A 27,450-nucleotide genomic window follows, 5' to 3' on the forward strand; every position below is an offset into this window, starting at 1 on the left:
AAGTAATTTTCAAATACAGTAATGGTAAAGGGATACAGTAAATGGTAAAGACTTTCTGCCAAAAGAGTCTTGATGAAAATAAAATTCTTGTTTTTCCCCAAGATAACTGAATAAAGCAATCAAAACAAGAAATTATGGAACAGCAACAAGCAAAACAGCTATAGACAAGCAAAAACAATGTTGGAGAATATGGTAAGAAGACTGAACAGAGAAGACAAGGTGCTGTGTAAATCAGAGGAGAGTTTTCTGTAGGAACCTATCAGGACAAAGTTATATTTAAAAGGGATCCTGGTTACTTCAAAGAAAGAGACATTGTGTACAAATGTCTTATCCGTGAATTCTATGTTTTTGTAAAATGCATTTCAAGCTATTTTCTATTTAATTATTATCTAATATGTACTGATAGGTGATGGGATTCTACCACACCAAACATCTTGTTACCAGAATGACTTAATGGCATCATAGAATTGGGCAGAGTGGTACATATACAATAATCTGAATTTCTATTTAAGACATATCTTGAAGGACCTTTTTTAAAAAAAACACAACAACAACATTTAAATGAAAATGAGAAACTTGTGAACGATGAGAGTATTTGGGCAAAATTATCCCTAATATTAGACAAAGGGACTTTCTTGATTCTGTTCTTCCTGTCCTGAAATTTTCTTCAGAGAATCTTACTGTAAACTACTTAACAACTAGTTTAAACCTAAAAGTAGGGAACTGGGAAAATTCCAGTCCCACTGACCCATATTTAAAACAAAATGTTTCCCATCTGCTTAAACTCATGAACAGTGGGAATCACCCATATCATTCATGCCCAAATGTAGCTCTCACTCCAGTGGATTCTAATTGTGTTTTCACTGAGAAGCTTCTGGGGGATAAAAAGAAGAGAGAATGGCCATTGTCGGCCAATGATGATATGTAGATATAAGAAAAGCAATAAAATGGCTAAAAAATGGGAACTCAAAATGCTGCTGTTTGAAGAGGTGTCATGCTAAACGTTCTGAGCAGAAAAACTATTCATTTCATTAATAACAAAAATAGCAATTTATTTGCAACAATAAATTAGGAGGTGTTTAAACAGTACTAAAGAAGAGTATCATTGATACAGCTTCTAGAATCAGCAAAGAATAAAATGCAGAGCAGAATTGTCTTTCCGTGGATGCACAACAGTTGAATTCAGTGAAGAGTCAGTTGAAAGGAAAATTATGAAAAAGCATACAACCCCTTAAGGGATATCTAATAGTTCTCTTTGAGGAAAAGTAGCTCACACTTTCCCCCAGAACAAACAATAATGTAATGAGATGTGGAATAAAGAACCAAAGAATTGCATGTAGGATCAGGTGGAAAAAATTAAAAAAACATGCAAATTGCTATCCAAAAGCAAAATATGAAAGCACACCATAAATTAAGCACTGATTCTGCTAAAAAAATCCACTGTTTTCTATTTCTATGAATTCAAAATAGTCACAGCTAACTTTGGGCTCATAAGGAAAGCAGATGTGCCAAATGATTTGCTAATTAGATTGTGCGTATCTTCATCAGCTAATTTTTACTGCTTCTATGCTCTAGGCTATGTGATTATACTTGTTTTGGAGACTATTTATATTCTTTTAATGATTTTTGTAAATCACCTTGAATAATGGTGGAAAGCCAATAGACTATTTTTAAATAATAATAATAATAATAATCACTTCTAATAAAGCTATTCTCTTATATAATTTTCAGGAATCCATAACACTGTTCCCAGACACTGTGAAAGAAGAAGATATTGCTAATATTTTACAAGACCAAATATATATGCATAAATGTGCATTGCTTATGTTCTTGCAGTTGTCAGACACAGAATGTACAAGGTATGTGAAGCTTATCAGAGACAAGTTAGAACAACCTTTATGCATAGTAGTTAAAAAAGATAAAATACTGTTGAATCATGACAGAATACTGTTAGATAATATTGAGAAGCTATGTTTCATTCGTCTGTATTTATCAAAGGCAAAAATAGGTATATGCTTTTTCCTAGGCATGGAAAATGGTAAGGCCTTTGATTGTGTTGAACAGAACTTTAAATGGGAGGGCAGGGCTAGTAAATATATATATATAATGGACCCTATATATGGACCACAAGTTGTAACTGGCTGAAGACATGCAGAACCTTCTCAATGACTTAGTTACTCCTAAGTTTTGTTTGAACTACTCAGAGGGCTTTAGACCTGCACAAAATACAGTGGTTAAAAATCAAGGTCAGTCTGCAAAACAATTTCATTTGTAAATAAAGTTTATCTTTCTCTCTTTAAATGCCTATTCCAGGTCTCTATTAAAAAGCACTCACAAGTTTAAAATCAGTTCTTTCACAGCTTAGCTGGCTGCAAAGGTCATATTAGGAAACAAAACTGTTTTTGTTGGCCAAAAATAAAACCACATAGCATGATGTAACCTCTGAAAATCATTTGCACTTCCTTAAAAAAAACAACACTGCATGAAGTCTAGAGCTGGCTAATTTTTAAACACTAAATATATTGAGGTATTGTTAACTGCTGCTTTATAGTTCCAGTTGAACTGGAAAACCATGCTTCCAATTTGAGGCATTAAGGAGATGGTTGATTTGGGGAAACAGTTTTCCGGACTAAAATTGATTATATTTTTAACACAGAACTGTAGTTCAGGGATGACAAACCTGTGGCCCTTTAGATGTTACTGGACTACAGTCCAAGTCATAGTATCAAGATAAATACACCAGCAGAAGGGAGAGTTCAGCATTGAGCCAGGGATAAGGTCCTACGATGTGTAGGCAGTTCCAGACTGCTTAGATGTGCCATAGGAGCTGAAAGATACCTGCTGTAATCACTGACAATAAAGGAAGGAGACCTGCCCATACCTGCCAGGTGTTCTATATTGATGGATCATTACGTAGGGTGGTAGTAGAGATAATGGACTCTTTCGAGGGCTCCTTCGGCTGAGAGTCGTTAGGCATATTGTAGGAGTTATGATGTCTGCAGATATCTTCAGCAGGCTAGTTTTTCAATAATCTGTTGTTGCTCTTGTCTTGGCAAATCTTTAAAGAGCATTTCAAATGCTCCTCCAATACATAGTTGTCCTTGGTTGGATCCTCTGGTTCTGCCAACTGATCAAATCCTCTTGAATGGATTTGCTTAAGCTCTTTTGTGTTCTTTTCATTAGGGTCCTGTTATAATTATAGTGGCTGGCTGCTTTAAAGTTAGTTATTAGTGGTGATAAAATCAGGTTGTTAAAAACGTACTGGGAAAATTCCTTTGGCAGTCAACATAGACTTGGTGCGATGTAGCAGTGAGGGAATTTTGGGGCTTCTAAAGTAAGACTTTCTGAGCTTGATTGGAGTAGTTCAGAGGCTACACATTGATTAAGTCTATGTAACCCTAATAAAATCCTCCAATGCTTCTTGGCCAGTCAAATTGTATAAAAGGATGGAACCCAGCCTTTGTTACTGCGTATTGCAAGACTAAGCTTATTCAGTTGTAACACTAAGTGATGTTGTTCTTTCATTCCACAAACAAGCTTCTGGTTTATATTATCTCATGATTTGGAACACGTGTCCTGGATCATATATTTAGCTCACAGTGAGTTAGATAGAGAAGGTTCCTTTGGTACCTTGTTGATTTCTTTTCTGAGTGTCTCTGTGACCTCACTGATTAAAATGTCCATTTTAGAAAGCAATGAGCTAAGCGTTTTACAAATAGAATCAATTGTTTTAGCTGTCAACAGGATCAGATCAGCCAGGTTCTCTTTAGTTGTTTACATATTTGTGACAGCCTCACCGATGTATAATGCCACCTATGCAGAAGTTTTAGCAAAGCTTCCTTTCTTTTTGCAGAAACTGATTTCAACGGTCTCCCAGACCACAAAGCCATCCATTTTTCATTTGGTATTTGCACATCTAGGTCCATTTTCCACGGCATTTTTGTGTATAATAGATTGCCATATTCTAGTGTTATTTGTTGTTGTTGTTGTTTAGTCGTTTAGTCGTGTCCGACTCTTCGTGACCCCATGGACCAGAGCACGCCAGGCACTTCTGTCTTCCACTGCCTCCCGCAGTTTGGTCAAACTCATGTTTGTAGCTTCGAAGACACTATCCAACCATCTTGTTCTCTGTCGTCCCCTTCTCCTTGTGCCCTCCATCTTTCCCAACATCAGGGTCTTTTCCAGGGAGTCTTCTCTTCTCATGAGGTGGCCAAAGTATTGGAGCCTCAGCTTCACGATCTGTCCTTCCAGTGAGCACTCAGGGCTGATTTCCTTAAGAATGGATACGTTTGATCTTCTTGCAATCCATGGGACTCTCAAGAGTCTCCTCCAGCACCATAATTCAAAAGCATCAATTCTTCGGCGATCTGCCTTCTTTATGGTCCAGCTCTCACTTCCATACATCACTACTGGGAAAACCATAGCTTTTACTATACGGACCTTTGTTGGCAAGGTGATGTCTCTAATTTTTAAGATGCTGTCTAGGTTTGTCATTGCTTTCCTCCCAAGAAGCAGGCGTCTCTTAATTTCATGGCTGCTGTCACCATCTGCAGTGATCATGGAGCCCAAGAAAGTAAAATCTCTCACTGCCTCCATTTCTTCTCCTTCTATTTGCCAGGAGGTGATGGGACCAGTTGCCATGATCTTCGTTTTTTTGATGTTGAGCTTCAGACCATATTTTGCGCTCTCCTCTTTCACCCTCAATAAAAGGTTCTTTAATTCCTCCTCACTTTCTGCCATCAAGGTTGTGTCATCTGCATATCTGAGGTTGTTGATATTTCTTCCGGCAATCTTAATTCCGGCTTCGGATTCATCCAGCCCAGCCTTTTGCATGATGAATTCTGCATATAAGTTAAATAAGCAGGGAGACAATATACAGCCTTGTCGTACTCCTTTCCCAATTTTGAACCAATCAGTTGTTCCATATCCAGTTCTAACTGTAGCTTCTTGTCCCACATAGAGATTTCTCAGGAGACAGATGAGGTCCTCTAGTGTTATTAGAGCTTCATAAATTGAGGGCGCTCTGCCCCTAGAGAGTGGAGAGAAGTTAACAAAGATGTGCTCTATTGCTGTTAGTTTTTTGTTTGCTTGAGTGGAAATGTCTGGGTTTAACAGGAATCTTAACAGCTGGTTGAAGTGGTACCATGGCCATTTAAGGTTTGGTATGGCTGCAATGAATTGTTCTTTTTGTAGGGGAGTACCGTTCTTAGTCATGCTGGCCACATGACCCAGAAGCTGTATGCCAGCTCCCTTGGCCAGTAAAGCGAGATGAGCGCTGCAACCCCCGAGTCGTCTGCGACTGGACCTTTACCTTTACCTTTACTGTTTGCATAGAAATCTTTTAATCTATAAAGGCCCACCTGTTCCCAACCGTTCCAATCTAAGCATTGCCCTGCGTCTTTAAAAGATAGGTGAAAGCTAAGGGGAGATATTGGGGGATCCAGTTTTTAAATTTTTGCTTTCCACACATTTAGAGTGGTGTGGAAAAAAGGGTTCACAATAGTATGGGTTTTAGTGAGTGAGGAGAGTAGATAGGGATATGCTCTATATACAGGACCTGAAATTTCTATATCTACCCATGGTTTACCTTTTTGCCTGTGGATCAGTGACATCAAATGCTTTCCTTGGAAGGCGCTGTAATAAGTTTGGAGATGTGGGATTCCAATCCCGCCATTTTGGACACTTCCATATATAATTCTAGAGCCTAGTCATGCTTTCTTCCCTTCATGAATAAAGTTGTTTTTTGAGCACTGCCAAATTTTAAATTGTATGGGTGTAATCATAATTGGCAACACTTGAAAGAGAAACAAAAATTTCGGTAGGATAGCCATCTTAACTGCAGCTATGCGTTCTGACCATGATAAATGTAGATCTTTCCAAGACTCAAGATTTTGTCATACCTGTAGGAATACTGCTGTGAAGTTTGCTTTCTTTAGAGCGGATAGATTTTTAGTTATCTGCACTCCCAAATATTTTACTACCTTGTAGCAGGTTTTAAAACCTGTTTGGTTTAGAATGTTTAATTAGACAGGTGGAGGAATGCCTATCTACATTATTTCTGATTTCATTGATTTTGAATCTGACCACTTTACCATAATTGCTTAGTTCTTTCATTAATACAGGTGTTGCAGCTTTTGGGTTAGAGAGCATTATTACTATATCATCTGCAAAAAGGCTTATTTTATGCATTTTTTTTTATTTCAACTCCTTTTATCTCCAAATTGTTTCTAATGGAGAGGGCTAGTGGTTCAATTGAGAGGGCAAACAAGAGGGGGTGACAGAGGGCATCCCTGCCACACCCCTCTTGCAATAGAGAAAGCTTTAGAATCTATGCCATTTACCCCGAGTGTATGAGTATTTGTAAGGTCTCATGATAGAATTCATAAAATGTCCCATGTTCATTTTTTACAACAACCCTTCTAGGAACTACCATATCTAATGATATGACGGCTAGTGGTAAATTTTTCCTTTTGCTGTGATGGATAACATTTAGTAGCTGGTGAACTGGGTCACAGATCTGTCTCTGGGGTATGAACCCAGCTTGGTCCATGGTGATGTAGGAAGAAATACGTGTTGAGCCTTGCAGTAAAGATTGCTGTAAAGATTTTAGCATCCTGATTTAAAAGGATTATTGGTCTATATGATTCTACTGACGCAGGATTTTTCCTGGCTTAGGTATGGTTATCATTCAATAGAGAGGTTAATCTGTCCAGTTGGGGATCTTGACAAGATTTAAATCCCCTTCTAATAGCACCTTGCCTCCCTGGAATCCAGATAGTTCTAGCATAGCAAGTCGGAGAAATTGTAACTGTCCTTTGTTCAGAGAGTAAAGTGAGGCTATAGTTAGTGTGATGCCATTACTTTGGCCTTTGACAAATGCTTAGTGGCCTCTCTCATCTGTCAAAGTTCTCTTGAGGGTAAAATTCAGACTGTTAGAAATCAGCAGTGTTACCCCTCTTCCTTTTGATGAGCCAGGAGATGAGATTTGGACATCAAAGCCTTTGAGATGAAAAATTCTATCCATTTGCTTCTTACAGTGAGTTTCCTGTAGGCATATTATTTTAGGTTTTTCCCATTTGAGCATTAGATTGACTCTTTGTCGTTTCACCGGTGAGTTGAGACCGTTGACATTTAGGGTGGTGAGTATTTTTATAGTTTCCAGATCAACCATTGGGCCAGGTTAGAGTATGTTGGCTAGGAAATTGTACAAACATTTTAACGGATTGTTTTGATAGGTGGCAAAATGTAGGTCAGAGTAATAGTGTGTATAGGATAAAATTCAAGCTTCACTATGTAATCCAATGATAAAACACAAAGATCTTGCAAAGTTCTGCTAGAATGGTCATGAGAAGAGGTAGTCTCTCCTCTCAAAGTTTAACACCATTCATTTTCTGATAGCAAATATAAGGGGACACTGAAGTAAAAAACTTAATCAATTTAACAGTTCTCTAAATTTCCCAGTGCCAGGTTGCTTCATTTGCTTTGGGCACCTCCATGTGTCTCAATGCTTCCTTGTTATGCTGACAGCTAATAATGCACATTAGTGGTTATTATTTCCCTATTCCTGTTTAAGAGACTAGGTATTCTGCTGACCACTGCTCTGGTGTCCTCTTCCAGTTCCCAGGACGTGGTGGGTTTCAGTATGCTGAAAGTGGCACTTTTAAGAAGTTTTTACTTGATGTCACTGCTGCTGCCAACCTAGTCCTATCTCATCATCTGATGAGTCTGAGTTACAGCTGCTGGTTTTGGGTTCGCTTGGTACAGACAGCTTTAGCATGCTCTGGAGTAGTCTTGCCTCCTTGTGTGTTGATGCTTCATGCTGTACCCCATCCAGCAGCACTATCAGATGGAATGGGTAGCCCCATCTCTTGTGGATTCCAGCATTTTGAAGCATTTCTGTATATGGTTTAAAGGAACGTCTGCAATTTAAGGTTGCCAGACACAAATCTTACATAATAGAGATCTTCTGGCCTTCCCATGCCAGACTGTCAAGTATACGAAGTTCCTTTAAAATGGCCTGCTTAGTGGAAAGGAGGAAAAACCTTTCAATAACAATGTCTCTGGGCCTGTGGTTGAGTTTGCAAGCACTGGCCTGCTCTGAGAGTAAATCTTTGCCTTCCAGAAATTCTGGTAGGCCTCTCACTTACAGATGGAAGCGACAAGAATGTCTGCTTCATACAAAGCTGTGTTTCTCTAGTTATGGCCACCAGTTTCTTGATTTTTGCCTCCTGATTCCTAACTTTAGAGCTTTATTTGCAGTCTTTGAGGCTTCAGAGATCCTGGCTTCTGTTTTGTTGAGTCTTTTCTCACTTGGGAGTCAAAGCTGCTTTTAGTTCTAATGCTAAATCTTCCCTGAGATCCTGTCTCAGCTTTCCCAGGTGGGCAGTGAGCTCAGGGAGAAGGAAACTGGCAAATGCTTCGTCTTAAGAGTTTTGCAGTCTTAGCTGCCACGCTTGAGCCTAGTTCTTCTTCCTGCTGCTCAGAAGTTTGTGGTTGATTTCCTGATACATGGCTTTTGTGACTGTTGTGGTGTTAAATGAGATCCCTGGAGCATAATCTGTAGAGATCTTGTTTCACAGAGTCACTTTTTAAGGTTTTCAGCTTAAATGGGAGGTTTTGATAGTGCACAGGGTGTTAAGAGTAAGAGTTAGGCAGCCATCTTGCTTGATGACATCACACTGTTAAATTAAATCCTCCTGAACTTTTATCAGCATAAGCAGCTGGGGTATGTTTTGTCTGCAATTACCTTTCAACAGCTAAGGTCAGAGGAGCCTTCACTACAGGTATATCTAAGTATGAATATAAACTGTCCCTCTAATTTTATCTTGCTGGTTGTCCACAATTCAGATAGTTAACTCAAATAGATGGCATTTTTAGGGAGGTTTCCTCACTGCCGCTGCTTTGTTGTTGCCATCTTGCTCCGCAAACAAAGATATAAACTACAAGTCCCATCATCCCTAACCATTTGCTAAGACTGAGGCTGATGGGACTTGAGGGGTTGCACAGATGGCAGATGAAAAGGTTACCAATGGTTGACCAAAATAAGATTGACATCTGCTTTTATTTCTAGCAGGTTACTTAAGACTTATTAGTTGTGTAACCCAGAAGGAATTCACCAACACTTCTCTCACTGGTACCATCTGCACACCAGTAAAAGCTGTACCTGTCAAAATGTTATGCACACAGCTTTTCCAGAGGAAAAAGAAAAAGAATAATCTAGAGATCCAGATTTGCTCGTTAAAGAGAGCTAAATAATATGTTTTCCATCCTGGTAAAAGAAATGTGCTTCTTCTTCTACAGCTTAGAGAATATTTCTTATATACTTTTCCCCTAGCCTTAAAGATTTAAGATTTTAAAAAGGCTAGAGACAGTACAGTTATATTACATTTCTTATTGTTGGGCAAACTTTTAAAAATATTATTGTTGTTTTTAAATGTGGGAGTTGAGTTTTCAAATGCAGAAAGGACAGTGTTGAGCTGAAGAGAGCCTTATCTCTCTAATTAAAAGCAACAAATTAAAGGAAGCTATTGAGGTTAAGTGAATTAGCTTCTTGTGACTTCAAAAGTGGAGTGGCTAATACCACCTTGAATACTGATTCATTGTGACATAAATTGTATGGGCTACATGTTATTGGCTGGCATAATATGCATTTTAAAATATATATATATATATATATATGGATGATTGTGAAATACAAAAGGTAACAGGTGCTATGCAGCATCCAAATGTCTCCAAGATCACACCTGATTTTTGAACCTATATTGTAGTAGGTTGTGACCTACAAGAGGTTTTGCCACAATAAACCTGTTAGTCTTTAAGAGTACCACAAGCTCATTTGCTATTTTGGGTGCAAATGAGCAAGATTGCAACAGTTTTCATAGCCTATAGTTGATGGGAAAGGGTCCTGCAGAAATGACCCAGAGATAGGAAACCCACGCAGAGGGTTCCCCAAATATGCTGTTTATCTTACGGTGACACTGGCACTCCTGAGTAGTTCAGTGAATCAGAGCTAGCTGAACACTTCCAGTAAAGATTGCGGGCTCTTGCTTTCATGTTTTTGCTTCACCTTGTCCCCCACACCGAGATATTCCTTTCATACTGTTCCAAGGAAGCATGTCATCTGTAAGAAGTGGAATTAGTTTTGTAAATCCAACAGTAAGGATATGGAAAACTGTCGTTAATGCCTTATCAACCCCATTTATTCATTTCCATCTCTTTGTGGGTATCTTTATATAAAGAGCATTGTCTTACATTTCAAACACATCCACTCACGAGGATTTGCCACACAGCAAAGTGATTTATGTGATCATGTGTCCAACAACAGCTTAACCTCCTGCCAAAAGCAGCTTGAGAGGTAGTGTTGCAAACAAGCCAAGGGAAGCGTAAGGTTTCATTTCCAACACACCACTAAGACTGGGTGGATTAGTTTGAAGGGTCTTCCTAACCACTTTTTCTAGCTTGAGAATTGTCCTGTTATTCATATGTGATGGCCCAGCCTTCTGCAAAGTAGTGTTGCTGTCACAGTAGAAAATTGTAACGCAATGTTGCTGTAAAACAGAGGCATAGCAACAGTGTTTTTTAAAAACATAACTGAAAGTTCGTTTAATGCTTAACTTGATTGTTGTGTCAAAATCTGGTCCATAAACTGCATGCAGAAATGCTAATTATGTTACTTCTAAAGATATGAGTTCACTTAACTCTGACCTAAATAATTTGCAAATTTAGAAATAAATAAATTCTTTGGGTTGTATTCAACTAACATTTAGTCAGATTACATCCAATGAAGTTAGTAGCCATCATTTAGATAGATTTCAGTGGGTCTACTATCAGCAAAAAGTTAGTTGACTAGAACCCTTTACCAGAGATCTGACAAATCTGAAATTTTAAAAAACCCTTTCTTCCTCATCAAATTTAATTTAATATTATGCCACCTAAACACCCTAAGTCAATGGTACAGTGATTACAATTGTTTCAGGATCCACTTCTGTTGGAAGTGTGTACAGTGTTTCAGATTTTGTTTTGTTTTGACATTGCTGGAATTAAAACAGCATCGTTTCTCTGGTGCACATTTACAACTAAAGGTTTAAGCTTGATTTGCTTTGGCTGAACCCAGATGGATAATGGTCATTACAGTGGTGTAACCATGGAGCAAGTCATCCTTTGTGTCATTATACTCTCGGAGTATAAAATTCCCGGTCACAATTCGATCACATCCTATCTCCCCATGTCCAAAAAAGCCAAACAGGGGAATGTTAGGAAAGAACTTCCTAAAAGCATCAGCCTCAAGATTCTGTTTGGTTTTATAATGTTGATATCCCCTGCCAACACATGCGAACATAAAACCAAGGCTATTGTGTTCAGGAATGTTTGTGGCTTTGAGGCGCTGCACTGCTGCTTCTGCTGTCCTCTCATCAATTACATCCTGATCTAACAGAACAGTCGCACTCTGGATCTGCGGTCCACTGAAAGCCAAGCCAACAACACCACAAGAATCAGCAGCCTGAGTGTTACTGAAAGAGAAGAGAAACAAAACACCATATTACAAAGGGGGGTTGTCAGAATGGAGCAGCATCATCAAGACTCTATACAATACAAAACAAGAAAAACAATGTGAATATTATTATTATACATAAATACTAGGCACTCCACTGTTTCTCTCGGCATGTTCCTGCCCACATCCCCAAAGTCTTGTTTGAAGGCTGTGAACATTTATGAATCCAGAAAATTTTAACTTCCCAAACAAGCAAATTGTTTTCCAACAGGACCTACTTTGTTATTCTGTTTGTTTATGTGTGCTTCCATTGGGAATATAATTGTAGTATAACATAAAAATACTTATAATACATAACACAACAGTGTTGTAGCTTTTCTTTATTGAATGCCTTCCTGGCTAAATATATCTATATACCCCCCCCCCCGGTGAATCTAAGTCTGTTACTGAGGGATCCATAATTTGTGTGCTTGACTTTACTATTTGGAAGACATTGCTAGGAATTTACAATATAAATACACAAAAATATTTAACAAACAAAAACCCTTTACCAGCCCCCCCCCCCCGTTTAAAAGCTTGTTTAACTAGCCAAGGGCCTCATATAAGAGAAAGGTTTTGCCTGGTGCCAGGTGAGCCTCCCTTGGGAGACCATCCCACAAGCAGGAGCCACCATAGAAATGGCCACCATTCTTGTAATGCCACCCTTCAGATCTCCTGTGGGAGTGGCACACAAAGAAGGACCTCAGATGATGATCACAGGGTTTTGGAGAGGCGGTCCATAAGTTTGGAAGAGTGGAATCTGTACCTTTCCCAACATGCTAGCAACTGGTCTCTTAAAATCAGCTCAGACAGATTCATAACCCATGTAGGGCTTCCTTCTATACTTGCTAGCAACTAGATCAACAGATAGCTTATCTTTTGAAGATGTTGACCTACAAGCTCCAAATGGGAGCTAGCCAAGCTAAAATGTTGACAAACAAAAGATATTTGCTCCTGAAAGACTACTATTTTTCAAGGGGAAAGAAATCACAGGTGCTGTAACAGGTAGCTAAACACCCTTTGCTGAAAAGCTACATTATTAACCTTTAAATGGACAGAGTGCAGTTCAACCAATGGCTGCTGTCCAAAAGATGAAAATTCCCCTTACCAAACTAAAGAACTTGCAAAATGCTTTAGAAAAGCAGCGCAATGGTTATCTAGCCCACGCTGTATAAACTTATAAAGTTCTGAAGAGGTTCAGAACTTCAGCCCAGTATACCAGAAGAAACGTCTCCATCCCCATCGTTCTGCCTGGACACTGAGCTCCAGCTCCGAGGGCCTTCTGGTAGTTCCCTCCCTGCAGGAAGTGAGGTTATAGGGAACCAGGCAGAGGGCCTTCTTGGTAGTGGTGCCTGCCCGGTGGAATGCCCTCCCATCAGATGTCAAGGAAATAAACAACTACAGTATCTGACTTTCAGAAGATATCTGAAGGCAGCCCTGTTTAAGGAAGTTTTTAATGTTTGACATTTTATGTTTTTAATATTCTGTTGGGAGCAGCTCAGAGTGGCTGGGGAAACCGAGCCAGATTATCATCATGATCATCATCATCACCACCACACCTGCTGTACACTATTGAAGATTTTGTTCTGTGCTGATTTATAGAATGTCATTTTGGGTGGGAGGCATGCCAGGAATACTGCAAACCTACTGGCTGCCAACCCAAATAAATAATACGAGTAAATTACTTCATTATACCAACTGCAAGTTAACATTAAGGCATCAGCTATCCTGCAAGATTCCCCCAGATCAATCAGTGGTGCTTATTTCTTGAATTAAAAAGTACTGTATCCTCAGACTAGACTTCAAATGGACTGTAAGAGAGAGGTAAGTGGTGAAAGTTCTGCCTCCCTTTGGTTAATTTGCTACGAACATGTGATTTGACCATAATTCACCTGTCATCATGCCTGTTCCAGTTGTACTGTACACTGAGTAAACACCATATAATAATACAGACTGATTTGAGAGGGACACTTCATTCTGACAACTGCTAGAACACCACTGGAATGTAAGCTGCTACATCTGTGTACAGAAGTAGCACATCACTGTTTATATTCATCCCTACACTATCAGACTTTCAGAACCCCATACATTTGCCATGGATTCATTGGGAAAGGGAGAGGATGTACATGGCTTGATATGCCATGCACAAATTAAGATTGCCAAGATTTCAAATGCAGGCCAAAAAAACACAGCAAGCTCATCTAGGAAGCTCACAGCACCTGCACTGGTGGCCCCTGTTCAGCTCAGCAACATTCTTCAGGGAAGGCTGGACTGATTAGTAACCAATCAGGAAAGCCAGGTCCAGGATGCACTTCTGATTAGCAGCCAAACAACCACATGTTGTTTAGCACCCTCTCCTGAATAATGTTCACCAAACAGAAAAGAACGAATCCAACACACAGCTGATCTCCCGCACACTCCCAAGCACAATCATGCATGGGCTAGCAGCTAAAACGATCTGCTGTGTTTGGAGCTGTGCCTTCCAAGCTTCAAATATCAAAGCAGATACAGTTACCAGCCTCAAAAAAAAAAAAAAAAAGGTTTCGTTTGCAACGGCCATGACATAGCTTTTATAAATAAATGCCGCAATCAGTGTTTTAGCAAAAATAAAGAGAAATCTGTAATCTAGCCACGTTTCTTCCAGGCTCAGCTGCTTCAGTTCTATGTTAAGTACAGCTATTAATTCAACAGAGGATTCAGGAATCTAAGGAGTTCCTTGAAACGTTAGAACCAGTGATGTTTTCTATGCCTTCAAAAGGTAGTGATCCGACTCCAATAACCACGATCCAATACCCAGATAATCTATTTTCCAAGACAATGAAAAACAATGAATCCATTGTGCCCTGTTATATACCAAACCAATTATTATTTGAGACAGATGTGGCTGTTAGGGAGATCACAAAGTTCTAAGGGAGGGCATGTTGTGGAAAAATTAGATAGCAGTTTTATTCCCTCTTCTAACCCAATGAAATTGACAGTAGAATGAGAACAGATCAAGCAAAGCACATGGGATGGCTATATGCCATTGAACGCTAGTTGCTGAGGAGATAACAGAAGAGAGATACTGCTTTCATGTCTGCCAGAAGGGCTCTCATATCATCTGACTGACCACTATGCGATACACAGGATGTTGGACCTTTGTTCTGATTCATCATGGCTTTTATTAAGCAATCATCACCACCTCTAGCCTCAAGAGATTTCAGCAGACCTTGAGAGTCAGAAACTTGTTTTTAAATAAACAGAAGCCGAGATTTTCAGAAATGGGTGGAAACTAAATTAACTATCTGGTACACAAGAGATCATTAGGCAATCCAGGGTTCTAGTGGACACCTGAGGGCAGAGAGATCCCCTCTCTTCCAAAGATACCCACTTCTCAGAAGTTAGAGATGTAAAGCTCTCCACATGTCCGCCAGCCAAGATGATGCTTTTTTCATTCAAGCGATTGACTATTTGATGTAGAAATCGGGTTCCTCCTGACTTCCATGTGTTGTACCCAAACAAAAGAACCACTCTGAGATCGGGATTATTCTTCAGGCCTGGTTACAGAAAGAGAAGGGGGAAAGGATTAACCTCTGTCATGTCTTTTGGCAGGAACAACAACAGGCAAGACAGTCTTGCATCTGGACTGGATGAACTGCATCAGTTTTGTTTTCTGGGCTACTTCTCCCTAAAGGCTCAAAGAGCAGAATGCATATCATAAAGGCAGATGCTCTATAAAGATTTGTTGTTATCATTAAGGCCCTCTAGCTGTTTATGACCTCCTCTTCAGCATATAATCCTGAAGGTTTCGTGCAGCCCCTAATTGTATGTTGTGTTTTGTTTTGCTCTGCACATGGTGATTTTAACCAGTAGCTAGCATTTTACGTGTCAGAATACACCAACCCCATAGTGCAGGAAGTAACCAACTTCCTTTGAGGTCAGGTAAACAACACACCCAGCATATCTAAGTTACGTTCCCCAAAGTTAAAAAGGCCTATAAAAACAAGTTGGACTTGTTACTCTTCCCAAGGGAGATGCTCCAACCTGGACAACAAATCTATTAGATGCTTTAGGTTAAACTGCATGTCCACTGGAGGAAAGATTCTTCTTCCTTTTTCCCCTTTTTTTACTGTGGCTGGTGGGGAAGACGAGGACTGTGGAGAACATTTTTAACAAAACATCTCCATCCTATGATTCCTGAGGGGTTAAAGAATATCCTTTTCCAGGATAATCAGGACAACACAGAATATTTCAAAGACTCCCATGAGGAAAATACCATGGGGAAAAGAGGCTTGGGAAACAATGCAAATTTGCTTCTTCTCGAGAACTGGTTACAAAACATTTATATAAGGGTAATCAGACACTTCTAAGGCTTGCACAGGACACAGGGAAGGTCACCCAAATAACCTAGAATGAGACTGCTGAGAAAGCATCCACTGCGTAATTCAATCCAAGCCTATTTCCCCAATCCTGGATACTTTATATCTAAAACACCCTTGACAAGTGCCTGTTTCCTTTAGAAACACTGAAGGAGGAAGGCGGTTTATTTGGCTGCTGACCTTCACATTTAAAAAGTGTTCTCCCTGGTGTTTTGCCAGAATCCCCCTCCCTTAAGCATAAAACTATTATGCCTCTTCTTCTATCAGTTGGGCAGTACAGAAAGTATCTGCCCCTTCACTCATTTCAAAGAGGCTTTTAAATATTTGAAAATGATGTGTATGCATTGTAGTCACAATCTTCTTTTCCTTTGTCTAATATAAAGTCAGTTCATTCACCTTTTGCTCATGGTGCTTGTCTCTGTGGCTGCATAATGCATACAATGGCCCCAATTCTAGCTCTCCAAAGATAATTGCATGGCACACACACATCCAAACACTTTTTGTTGCATTCACACTATAAGCACTTAGGTGTATATCTAATATTCTCTTTCAATGCACACTTAAAAACATTTATCACCCTCATAGTTCTCTCCTGAATCCATACTCAGTCAATAGCTTAAATTGCAAATTTGGCTGCTAAGTTTTAATATTTTACTACTACAGTGTTTTAGTCATTAGGTACCTGCTTCAGCAAATTGGCTTTCATCAAAGACCCTGGTCTTCAAGTCTTTACAAAAGTGGAAGGTTTGAATCTTCACCCCATCAATCTTGGGGAACAATATTGCAAAGCCAGCTTCACCATCTTCAACTTCCAGAGGCCGATTGCTGCGAGACCCCATTGGAGTAACTAAGGAGGAGAGTTCAAAAGCAGGTGAATCTTGACATCTGTCTGCTGCTGCTTCCCCATCCCCTAGTCATGTAGTTCCACAAGATTTTTTTTTTTTAATGGTCCCATTTTGAAAGCAATATGACCCCAAAGCATTGTCAGCTAAACCAAGAAGGCTCTTACTAATCTCTGACACATCCTGCAGGAAGTTTTTAAAACCCCACACATGTGACTTTAAAATCCACAGGCAAGAGACTCACAGTGCAGCTGTTAAGAGCACATTCCTAGTAGGCAGAAGGTCCCAGGTTTACTCTCTGGTTAAACAGGATTTCAGACAGCTAGGAATGATTTGGGGTATGAGAGTTCCTAGGTTCATTTCCCAGGCAAACCTATGAGCAGAAGGGAAGTGGGGGGGGGTGTCACACCTCTGGGCAAGAGCAGATGCTTTGAGTATAAAGAGGCTTGTTCCCTGACATATCTCAGCCAGGCTGCAAAGCATTCATGCCTGAAACTGGAGGGAAGGCCAGTCAATGTAGGCAGTACAGGCAACCCCCAATTTGTGCAGGGGTTGTGTACCTGGCCCCCACGCACGGCAGCAGAGCACACATAAGCCCGCCTTACTCCATTCCACCCTCTTCCAGGTCCAAAAAGACCTGCAGATCGGTGGTCACACGTCACCTGAATGTGGGCAAAATGGTTGCCGTCTGTGGCAACCTGTGGACCAATGGTCTGGCTTGGTATAAATGCAGCTGGGGGGGGAGCATGCACTCATGGGGCCCATCAACTAGTGTGAACTGTTCCTTACTTTGTGAAGGGTCGGAATTTGCCCCTCCCTCATTTACTTTTACAGAACACCATTGTATTTTGGGCCAGTGGAAGGAGTGGTTTGCAAGTGTGCTAACATTGGGCAAGGTGCAGACAGCTGAATGCATTACTGCTGTTTCTTACCTACAACTCCAGGTGTCACTAGACCAAGGACTTGGCATCGTCTGGGCAATAGTTTTTCTAAGGCAGTGGCTGTTTCTTTGCTATTTCTTCTTCGTGCTACAAGAAAAAACAATTTGCACAAGTTCACATTGAATCAGCATACAGCTGGAAAAAACTGCCAGGTCTCCATGATATTTTTAATTAGCTGCTTTAGCATGCATGGGTACTCCCCAGGTATGTTTACCCACCTGGCAATCTGTCCACATTTTTTCTAGGAGTGTGAACATTAAGGTGTTGGTTCAGGCTTCTGATAGGGCCAGAATTATAAGTGGCCAAAACAGGGAGGTATCATGCCATCCAGTATAACCATGTCTCTACAAATGTCTGAAGAAAGCAGGGAAATAACTTGCTACTTTCAAAGCCTTCCTGTGACCTTGGAGGCTTCTCTGCTCTGCTCCTGAGCCAGGAAAAGAGCACAAGGAGCCTCACTTTCTGCTGGGCCAGCAAGAGGCTTGAAAAGCACCAATGTGTCTTGTTTTGCAAGCCTCTCCGCAGCTTGATCTCTATCAGTGTCAAGCTGTACCCCATCTCCACTGATCAGGGCCAGGACTTGTTGCTACAATGATCCTGGGTATTGGAGCTCAGACTTTACCTCTTCCCACAGCATTGGTGGAGACTAAACCTTCTGGCTGGCTGCCAAGGCTATTCAATGCTATTTAAACACAGTACTTCATCCACTGGATAAAACCAGATCCCTCACGCAAGTGCTTCTATGTATAAATGTATAAAATCAGAAAGGATGAGGAGCAATGCTTCTTCAAGGCAGAAGGAAACCCAACATAGATGCTCACCTTTCTTCTGCCTGTGGCTTGGACACTCTTCGTGTTCACTGAAAGTCTCTGCATCTGCTATATACAACACTGTCTGGGGCAGCACCTGAACCTTCTGTAAAGTAAAAGCTGAGTATAAGAAAACAGAAACTAGAGAGGTGAACGAACAGGAACTTCTCTTTCAAAGGAAGAACAAGCAGAGCAGGAAATAGCCGGGGGGGGGCTATTTAAACCCCCTAACATGTATCTTGTCTCTTTTTAAAGTTATAGACATCCCAATACAAAACATGCTTGGTTTTGAGCATAAAGAATCATTTTACTTTTTGAGAGCTCCAGGGCCAGCCCTGTCATGAGGTGAAGTGACTTGGCTACCTCAAGCAGCTGATTTGGAGTACCGTGAAATAGTTAGTATTTAATTTATTATGGTGCTTTTTTACTGCTGAAAGGAGAGGGGAAGAGAAGTGCTTGAGAGATTTTATGCCTCAGGTGCCAAATAACGTGACATACTTTGAGTACTGCATGTATTGAAAATGAGGGGGGGGGGCATTGCACCATTACCTGCTCTGCCACAGGCAGCAAAATGTGCTGGGCTGGCCCAGAAGAGTCTGAAAGTGTGTCTGTTTCTATATGTATTTACACCATCATTCACACACATCCTTTACAAAATATGATTCTTCAGGGCCAAAGTTTTCAACACGCATCTAAAACATTATTGTTAGAGTGACTATCTAATGTCAAGAAGCAGTTCTGGATACAGTCTGCATACGAAGCAGTTTTAAGTTCTCTATGTTTTATGTTCTACCACTCTATATGGTAATCTAGGTCAACGTATTTTTTTCTATTAAAATATTGCATACATAAAAGACTACACAGTGGTACCTTGGTTCTCGAACATACTTTGTTCCAGAAGTCCATTCGACTTCCTAAACATTCGGAAACCAAGGCTCCGCTTCCGACTGGCGCAGCTCCCCGGAAACAAGCCAACAGCCGGACGGTCGGCTTCCAAAAAACGTTCAAAAACCAGAACACTTACTTCCAGGTTTTTGGCGTTCTGGAGCCGAAATGTTCTAGTACCAAGGCATTCAAGAACCAAGGTTCCACTGTAAACCCTTATAGTTTAGGACTGTAATCCTAAGGACACTTGCCTATTGCAACTCCCACTGAGCTTAGCTGGACTTACTTCTGAATAGATACGTTCAGGAAAACACTATATCACATACAGATAAATGCATGGTTGCTCAGAAGCAAGTTCCAGTGTGTTCAACTGGCTTACTCAAAGGTATATGTGCACAGAATTTGAGCTGAGAACCCCATGTCAGTATCAAACACCTCCTTAAACCTAAAGACCAGCTGATACTATAGGACAGGACAAGCATTTAAGAACTCAGCTTCTCCAAATCTGACAATCAACCAAGTAGCAAGTTGCAATAGGTTACAAGTATGATAAGCACTGTCACACCTAAAGCAAAATACATAGCAATGCTACAGAATCAGCAGGGAAGCACCAATTGGATTTTAGGAGGTTGTACACCAAGAGGAGCAGAGGAACAGTACTTGTGAGATTACCAATTGTGAATCATAAAATCGTAGAGTTGGAAGGGACCTCAAGGGTCATCTAGTCCAACCCCCTGCAAATGCAGGAATCTCAACCAAGGATCCAAGATATATAGTATATATATAAAGATCCAAGTATATAACTGTTTAAAGATGTTCCATTCACTTACCTCAAGCTCCTCTGCTAACACCTGAACCAGAGCATGACTGCTTGATGGCCCTGGTTCCACTGTGGAGACCCAGACAACACTCTGCTGAGTTCTCAGGATTCTGCGGGAACACTCTCTCCATAACCGGCACACACTAAAAAAATACCCAGAATCAGCATCACTACAGGCAGGAAGATAGCGATTTGGAGGATTCAAGGAATATGTCACCCTTGCAATAGCCCAATAAGTGAGGGCAGCATTTCCCCCCAGAAGGCAGGTGGGGGCGGAGGGAGCTAATAAAGACTCCTTATGTTGGTGGTTGAGCTTCCCCACTGCAGCTTCCTGTTTCAGCAACTACCAGCTCTGTACATGCCCTGCAAGAGCAGCTGACTCCTTATCTGGAAATGTCTATCATGCACCTTCAGTGGTAGCAAACACTTCTTGCATCTTCTAAAAATGAACCGCTTTGAAAGCCCAGGTGTCTCAATCTCAGAATTTTTAACAGGTTCCTTTACAGGAGTCTATGGCTTCATGCAGTTCACATGGAAAACTGCTAAAATATTACGTACCCCCCGTTACCAACTCCACTGGCGATCTGACATTCCTTTTCCTCCTAGTCACACCTGCATTTCTAAGAGAGAAGTTCAGCATCTGTATTGGAATTTGATCAAGCTTCACCTGTCACTGCCTAGAAAACAAGAGAAGGGCCAAAGCATCTCTTATGTCAGCCATCGGCTCCATTTGAAAGGTAGCATTCAGAGGAGTTGCTGCTGGGAGTCTTGCGATTCCACTCCCCGCATCAGCTGCATTGAATAGGGACAGGCATTGGCAAGCAAAGTTTCCAGGACAAGGGCAACATTTGTCCACCTCTCTTCCCCAGGAGGGACCAGGTGCTATACAGAGCATCTCCCAAGAACTCAAGAGATATATGAGACAGAAACAACTCCATTTTTAATTTCATTCCCCATCAAACACTTAACCTGATGAGTGAAGCATAAAAGCATGGGACAAGTAATGGTAACATACCTAAGTTGTGTCAAGCTCAGCCAATTGTTTCCCTTTCCCAAAGTGAAAGCAGACAGTAACTTACATTGCAAATAAACTTATATTATTATTAAAGTTCTATACGACCCTTTGTCTGAGGATCACAGGAAGTTCACACAAATATACATATCACAATAATGAAATAACCACCCACCCAGTTTTAAAGGCCATAGATTGTTTAACCAAAGGCCTGGATGTAGAGGAATGTTTTTGCCTGGTGCCTAAAGATATGGAACGAAGGTGTCAGGTGAGCCTCCCTGGGGAGAGCATTGCACAAATAATAATAATAATAATAATAATAATAATAATAATAATAATTATAGAAAAGGCCTGTTTTCATGCTGCCAACCTCCGGACCTCTTGTGGAGGCACACAAAGGAGGGTCTCAGATGATGATTGCAGGATCCGGGTTGGTTCATAAGGGGAGAGGCAGTCCCCGAGGTATTGTAGTCCCGAGCCATTTAAGGCTTTATACTGTAGATCAAAACCAGCACTTTGAATTGGGCCTGGAGACTAATTGGCAGCCACTGCAGTCAAGCCAGGATTGGTGTAATATGCTCCAACCATCTTGCCCCAGTGAGCAGCCTGGCCACTGCATTCTGCATCATCTTCAGAGGCAGCCCCAAAGGTTCAGTAAACTAACCTACAGGCTACTAGAGCATAGACAACAGACAATAGGTCAGGCATGGCCAAACTTAGTCCTCTAGCTGTTTTGTTAGCTAGGGATGATGGGAGTTGTAGTACCAAAACAGCTGGAGGGCCAAGTTTGGCCATGCCTGCAATAGGCTATCCCTGTGCAGATAGGAGTGCAGCTGGGCCATCAGCCAAAGCTACCGAGGCTACCTGAGTCTCAAGCAACAACAATGGATTCAGAAGTATCCCCACATCCTTCAGAGGAAGTATATCGCCAACACATGCAGGGAAGCGCTCTCCCTTCCAGTCTAGGGAACTAAGAGTGCCTCAGTCTTATCTGGATTGAGCTTCAGTTTGTCGGCTCTCATACGTCCCAGACAATAGTCCAGGACAACCACTTCCTGCTTGGCTGCTATGATGAAGGGCTGCCCATTACATCGGAGCCATCTCACATGGAAGATTTTGAGGATGAGATGAGAGTAATCATCCTTCCAAACCCCGCCCGGGCTGGGGAGGGCAGCTTCACCTGCAGATTGCCCCCAATTAACACTTGCTCCCAATCTGGAAGGCATGAGGGGGCACTGGGTGGAAAGCACCATGCGTATTTTTGGCAACTCTCCAAAGCCGCCACCATGAGCAACAAACACCTGTTTTTAAAGATGGAATTTGGAGAAAATTGGTTTTCAGGTGGAAAAATCAAAATTGGAAATAGAACTGTTAGAACCTAAAACTAAGAATTTGTCAAGAATGTATAACTTGCTGTTGAAATGGAATACTCAGGATGAAACGGTTAAATCTGCTATGATTAAATGGGCACAAGATGTTGGACATAACATTATGATGGCTGACTGGGAACAGTTATGGACCACAGGTATGAAGTTTACGGCATGTAATGCCTTAAGAGAGAATATAATGAAAATGATCTACAGGTGGTACATGACGCCAGTCAAACTTGCAAAAATCTATCATTTGCCCGATAATAAATGTTGGAAATGTAAAGAGACCAAAGGTACATTCTTTCACCTTTGGTGGACATGCCCAAGGATTAAGACTTTCTGGGAGATGATTTGTAACGAAATGAAAAAGGTATTTAAATATACCTTTCAGAAGAAACCAGAGGCCTTTTTCCTGGGCATGGTCGGCCAATTGGTGTCAAAGAAGGACAGAAATTTCTTTATGTATGCCACAACAGCAGCAAGAATACTTATTGCAAAGTACTGGAAGACACAAGATTTACCCACCCGGGAAGAATGGCAGATGAAGGTGATGGACTATATGGAGCTGGCGGAAATGACTGGCAGAATCCGAGACCAAGGAGAAGAGTCGGTGGAAGAAGATTGGAAGAAATTTAAAGTTTATTTACAGATACATTGTAAAATTAAGGAATGTTAGAAGGATGTTGGAATGAAGTTATGTGGCTTTAGCAGAAATGTTATAAAGGATTAAGTAATAATGGATTGTTAATTGGTGAAAGAAGAGAGTGTAAAATTACAGTATGGTAAGATAAATTATTAGGATAAAAACAAAGATGGAAAGGATTTGCTGAAATATCTAATTGAACTAGAATACAAAAAAGGGAGGTGTGAGGAGGTCAAGGAAACAAGCAGATGAAAAATAAGTTATGGGAAGGTTTGATTTGTTTTTTTGTTCGTATTTTTCTGTGCTGTTTTTTTCTTTTTTTTGTCTGTATCTATTGTGATGTATTGCTTTGTTTTTTCTTGCTTAATTTAGTGGGGGGGGTTTGTAACCTTTAAAACTGGAATAAATATTATTTTAAAAACTAAAAATAAAGATGGAATTTGGACTTAATTAACGGGCATGCTCTGAGCGAGGGGAGGCAAATTACACTGCTAACTGATTCAGCCACTGGGGTGCCAAAGGATTTGAGTGGAAGGATTAGCATCACTATGGGATTGGTATGTCAGAATGGAAGGGGGGGGGTGAGCCTCCATTATTTCTTTTTGATATACTTTGTATTTGCTATCTTACTTGGCAAATCTTCCTGGAAGGATTGACTGCCGGATTGCTTATGTACACAAACGGGACTGGAGAGTATTTTATTATTGTTATAATTTTGGTCTAATTATTAACTGTGTGGAAATGATTTATGAATTTGCAATTACCTTCAACAGATTGTTAAGAATAGAAGATGGAAATTATGGTTTCTAGCCGAAGTGCAGACTTATTTGTCTTGGAATGAGATAAAACAAAGAAGTTTGGATATATGCCCGGTACAATTGGCAGAAAGCCAGATTTCCTTCATCTTGGGATGTGTCGCAGTGGAAAATCACAAGAGCGAGAAAGCAAAAGTGAAATGCCACGGACAGACTGTTGGAGTACAAAGAATATAAAGAGAGAAATAAAAAACAAACAAACACCCACAGAGAAACATACGATACTGGCTTAACTCGCTTGCCAGACGAACTCAGAGGCTGTTAAAAATAAATGAAGGATTAACATCTGATTGTTTTATTGGAACTACCTGGACTAATTAAGAGAAGCATAAATGTGAGATCATCATCACCCCCCGAACCTCAGAGCATAGGAAGCCAACCAAAGACTTATAATTTGGCATAAAATTTGGATCGTTTGATTATTTTATAATTTGGAATGTTATTAATGTGGTTTTTATTGGATTGTTAAAATGGAAAACTTAATAAATATTATTATTATTTTAAAAAATTGTCCAGGACAACCACTGCCACACCTCCAGGTGTAAAGGAGAAGCAGAGCTGTGTGTCATCAGCAGATTGCAGACAACGTATTCCAAACTCCGGATGACTCTGCTCAGCCATTTCATGCAGATGTTGAACAGCATGGGGGATAAAATCAAACCCTGGGGAAATGACCATCCAAGTATGACCAGAACGACAGCAAATCAGAGCCACTCACCCCTAACTTGGACAGCTGCTCCAGAAGGATACCATGGTTAATGGTACTGAACGCCTCTGAGAGGCCAAGGAGAGGTTAAGGATACATTTCCCCTCTCCTGACAGAAGTCATCATTCAGGATAACCAAAGCAATTTCTGTGCCAAAACTGGGCCTAAACCCTGATTGAAACAGATCTAGAAAATCAATTTCCTCCAAGATCGGCTGGATCAGGTCCACAACCACCTGCTCAAGGAGAGATCAGTAACTGGCCGATAGTGACTTAGATTTTCTGAATCCAGAGACGGTTTCTTGAGGAGTGGTTTCAGCACTGCCTCCCCCAAGTATGCGGGAACCAACCCTTCTTGCAAGGAGGCACAAACCACTTCCCTGGTCCAGCCAACTGCATCCTCCCTGCTAGTTTTTATCAGCCAAGAGTCCACAATGCCCTGACCGATCCAAGCACTTTGTCCACATCCTTGAGCCTTAGTAACCGAAACTAATCCAGGATAACAGGACTAGACAGTACTCTGGAGACCTCTTGAGAGTCATCTGTTGTAATTGTGGAGTCAAGGTCTCAGCAGATGCAAGTGATTTTATGCTCAAAATGCTTTGCAAACACAGCTAGCTACCATCTGCTCTTTCACCTCCTTTGGGCCAGAGTGTAAAATGCCTTGCACTGCCATGAAAAGTTCTGCTTTCACTATAATATGGTATGATATAATATAATGTCTTTTAAAATTGGCAATAAAAGGAAAGAAGAACAATTATAATTTTGCTACTGCAGACTAGCACAGCTAGAAAACGAATGAATTAAGTTATCTTACTTCCCTGCAACAGAAGTTCTCTAGATGGCAAACACAACAATTACATAAAATAAAAAGAGAGTTGTATCCAATGCTGGTCATACTTGGAGTAGGCCCATGGACTTTCATTTCAACTTTTGATCCAAGAATCTGCTACAAATAAAACTTAGTTGGAGACAAATCGTATATTTCCAATCTAAGAGAAAAGCTCCCAGGGGAGAGTCCCCCCCCCCTTCCCAGCACAGCAGACCCAGGGGAGCTCAGCACCAGCAACTAATTTAGAAGAGTTACAGATAGGTAGCCGTGTTGGTCTGCCATGGTCAAAACAAAATAAAAAAATTCCTTCCAGTAGCACCTTAAAGACCAACTGAGTTAGTTCTAGGTATGAGCTTTCGTGTGCATGCACACTTCTTCAGATACACTGAAACAGAAGTCACCGGACCTTTCTATATAGTGAGAAGGTGGGGAGGGGTATTACTCAGAAGGGTGGTGGGAATGGGTGATTGGCAGATAGCTGCGATGAGCCTGTTGACGACTCTTAACGACTGCAATAGGTCTAACAGGAAAAAGCAAGGGGTGAAAAGGTGAAAAATGGCTTTGTCATGTATAATGAGATAAGAATCCAAGGTCTTTGTTCATTGGATTCTTATCTCATTATACATGACAAAGCCATTTTTCACCTTTTCACCCCTTGCTTTTTCCTGTAAGACCTATTGCAGTCGTTAAGAGTCGTCAACAGGCTCAACACAGCTATCTGCCAATCACCCATTCCTACCACCCTTCTGAGTAATACCCCTCCCCACCTTCTCACTATACAGAAGGGTCTGGAAACTTCTGTTTCAGTGTATCTGAAGAAGTGTGCATGCACACGAAAGCTCATACCTAGAACTAACTCAGTTGGTCTTTAAGGTGCTACTGGAAGGAATTTTTTTATTTTGTTTTAATTTAGAAGAGGCTTAGATGAATTCATGGCGGGGCTGCTTCCGGGAGCCCCTGGAGGGGGCGGGCGAGGGCTGCCCCGGGGGCGCTGGGCCGGAGGTCGGGTCCCGCAGGGGAAGGGGTCCCGGGGTCATCCAGTCCACCCCCGCAGCGCAGGGATCTCGGCCAGCCCCTCCCCGCCGGCCCCTCCCTCACCAGGCCGCGCGCAGCAGCGCCTTCGTCGGCAGGAAGCCCAGGATCCTCTCCACCACCTCGGCGAGGTTGCTCAGCACGTAGCCCCCTTTCGGATCGGGCTCCATAGCAACGCCAGGCCGCGCCGGTAGCCGAGCAACCAGCGGAAGCGGAGCGCGAGCCGGAAGCGACCTCGGCGCGCGTCATCAGCACTGCGACAGCCTCGGCCCCATAGAGGCGGAGCCGAAGGGAATGGGCGAGCGCCGCTTCCGGCGGCCCCGGGGCTCCTCGGCGCTCCTGCTCCGCCTCTGGCGCCGGAGAGGCTTCCCTGCCGCCAGGGAAAGGCCGAGCAAGGGGCGGGGGGAAAGCAGCCTCCCCGCCGCCCTCGGGACCGGAGAGAAGGGCAGCTCTGCGCCTGGTGAGGGGAAGGAAAGACCATTTCCGTCTTCAGGAGGAAGCCGGACCCAGCTGGTGGGGAAAGAAGCGGGGAAGGGCAAACTCCAGCCCTCCCTTTCGTGGCTTCTCAGCAAATTCTATTCAAATAAAACTCCCAGTATCACGATGTCTTTCTGAAATTCCGGGTTGTGATCCCAGCATGAAACTATTCATAGCTGCCACACACTCTCGCCAGGGATCCACAATAGCTCTCCTGGCCTCTTGCCATCACTTCAAAGATTAACCAATTTTCTTATGGCCTAACTTTTCCTAGAGTTCATTTCATGAGATGCATGAAAACCTCCGCATGGAGATTTATAAAACATGCCAGGCTTTTAAGGTGTCCAAAATTCTGTCTGTTTTGCTGTAGCAGACTAAT

The 27,450-nt window shown here is 41.5% G+C and overlaps 2 protein-coding genes and 1 long non-coding RNA gene across 8 annotated transcripts in view; 2 read left to right on the forward strand and 1 right to left on the reverse strand.

Annotated features, from left to right (window-relative positions):
• Positions 1-2,301, forward strand: part of NRG4 (neuregulin 4) — an 86,386-nt gene extending 84,085 nt beyond the window's left edge. For all 6 annotated transcript variants that reach the window (XM_081876508.1, XM_081876505.1, XM_081876506.1 and 3 more), the window contains 2 exons: positions 103-192; positions 1,732-2,301. In XM_081876508.1, coding sequence (XP_081732634.1) covers positions 103-110 — 8 coding nt within the window. In that variant the 3' untranslated portion in view covers positions 111-192; positions 1,732-2,301. The remainder of the gene's footprint in view (positions 1-102; positions 193-1,731) is intronic.
• A 445-nt stretch (positions 2,302-2,746) lies between these two features.
• LOC309350030 overlaps positions 2,747-27,450 on the forward strand; it is a 96,668-nt gene continuing 71,964 nt past the window's right edge. The window contains exons 1-2 of the long non-coding RNA XR_014160270.1: positions 2,747-3,979; positions 5,004-6,104. This is a non-coding gene — a long non-coding RNA (uncharacterized lncRNA). The remainder of the gene's footprint in view (positions 3,980-5,003; positions 6,105-27,450) is intronic.
• On the reverse strand, positions 10,182-26,827 carry FBXO22 (F-box protein 22). The gene is made up of 7 exons (XM_081876492.1): positions 26,661-26,827; positions 20,196-20,328; positions 18,493-18,586; positions 17,663-17,758; positions 16,571-16,735; positions 14,901-15,066; positions 10,182-11,510 (listed from the first exon to the last, which is right to left on the reverse strand). The coding sequence occupies exons 1-7, from the start codon at positions 26,762-26,764 to the stop codon at positions 11,084-11,086; spliced, it is 1,185 nt and encodes a 394-aa protein (XP_081732618.1). The 5' UTR covers positions 26,765-26,827; the 3' UTR covers positions 10,182-11,083.

The sequence above is a fragment of the Podarcis erhardii genome (assembly GCF_964252035.2).
Source record: "Podarcis erhardii genome assembly, chromosome: 9".
Classification (NCBI taxonomy): Eukaryota; Metazoa; Chordata; class Lepidosauria; order Squamata; family Lacertidae; genus Podarcis; species Podarcis erhardii.

Excerpts from the sequence above, each read along its gene's own strand:
- FBXO22 (XM_081876492.1), bottom strand. The coding sequence starts at position 26,764 with ATGGAGCCCGATCCGAAAGGGGGCTACGTGCTGAGCAACCTCGCCGAG. Across the intron at positions 20,329-26,660 it reads GCGCTGCTGCGCGCGGCCTG|TGTGTGCCGGTTATGGAGAG; the intron begins GTGAGGGAGGGG and ends GTATTTTTTTAG. Across the intron at positions 15,067-16,570 it reads AAGCCAATTTGCTGAAGCAG|GCCTGAAGAATAATCCCGAT; the intron begins GTACCTAATGAC and ends TTCTGTAACCAG.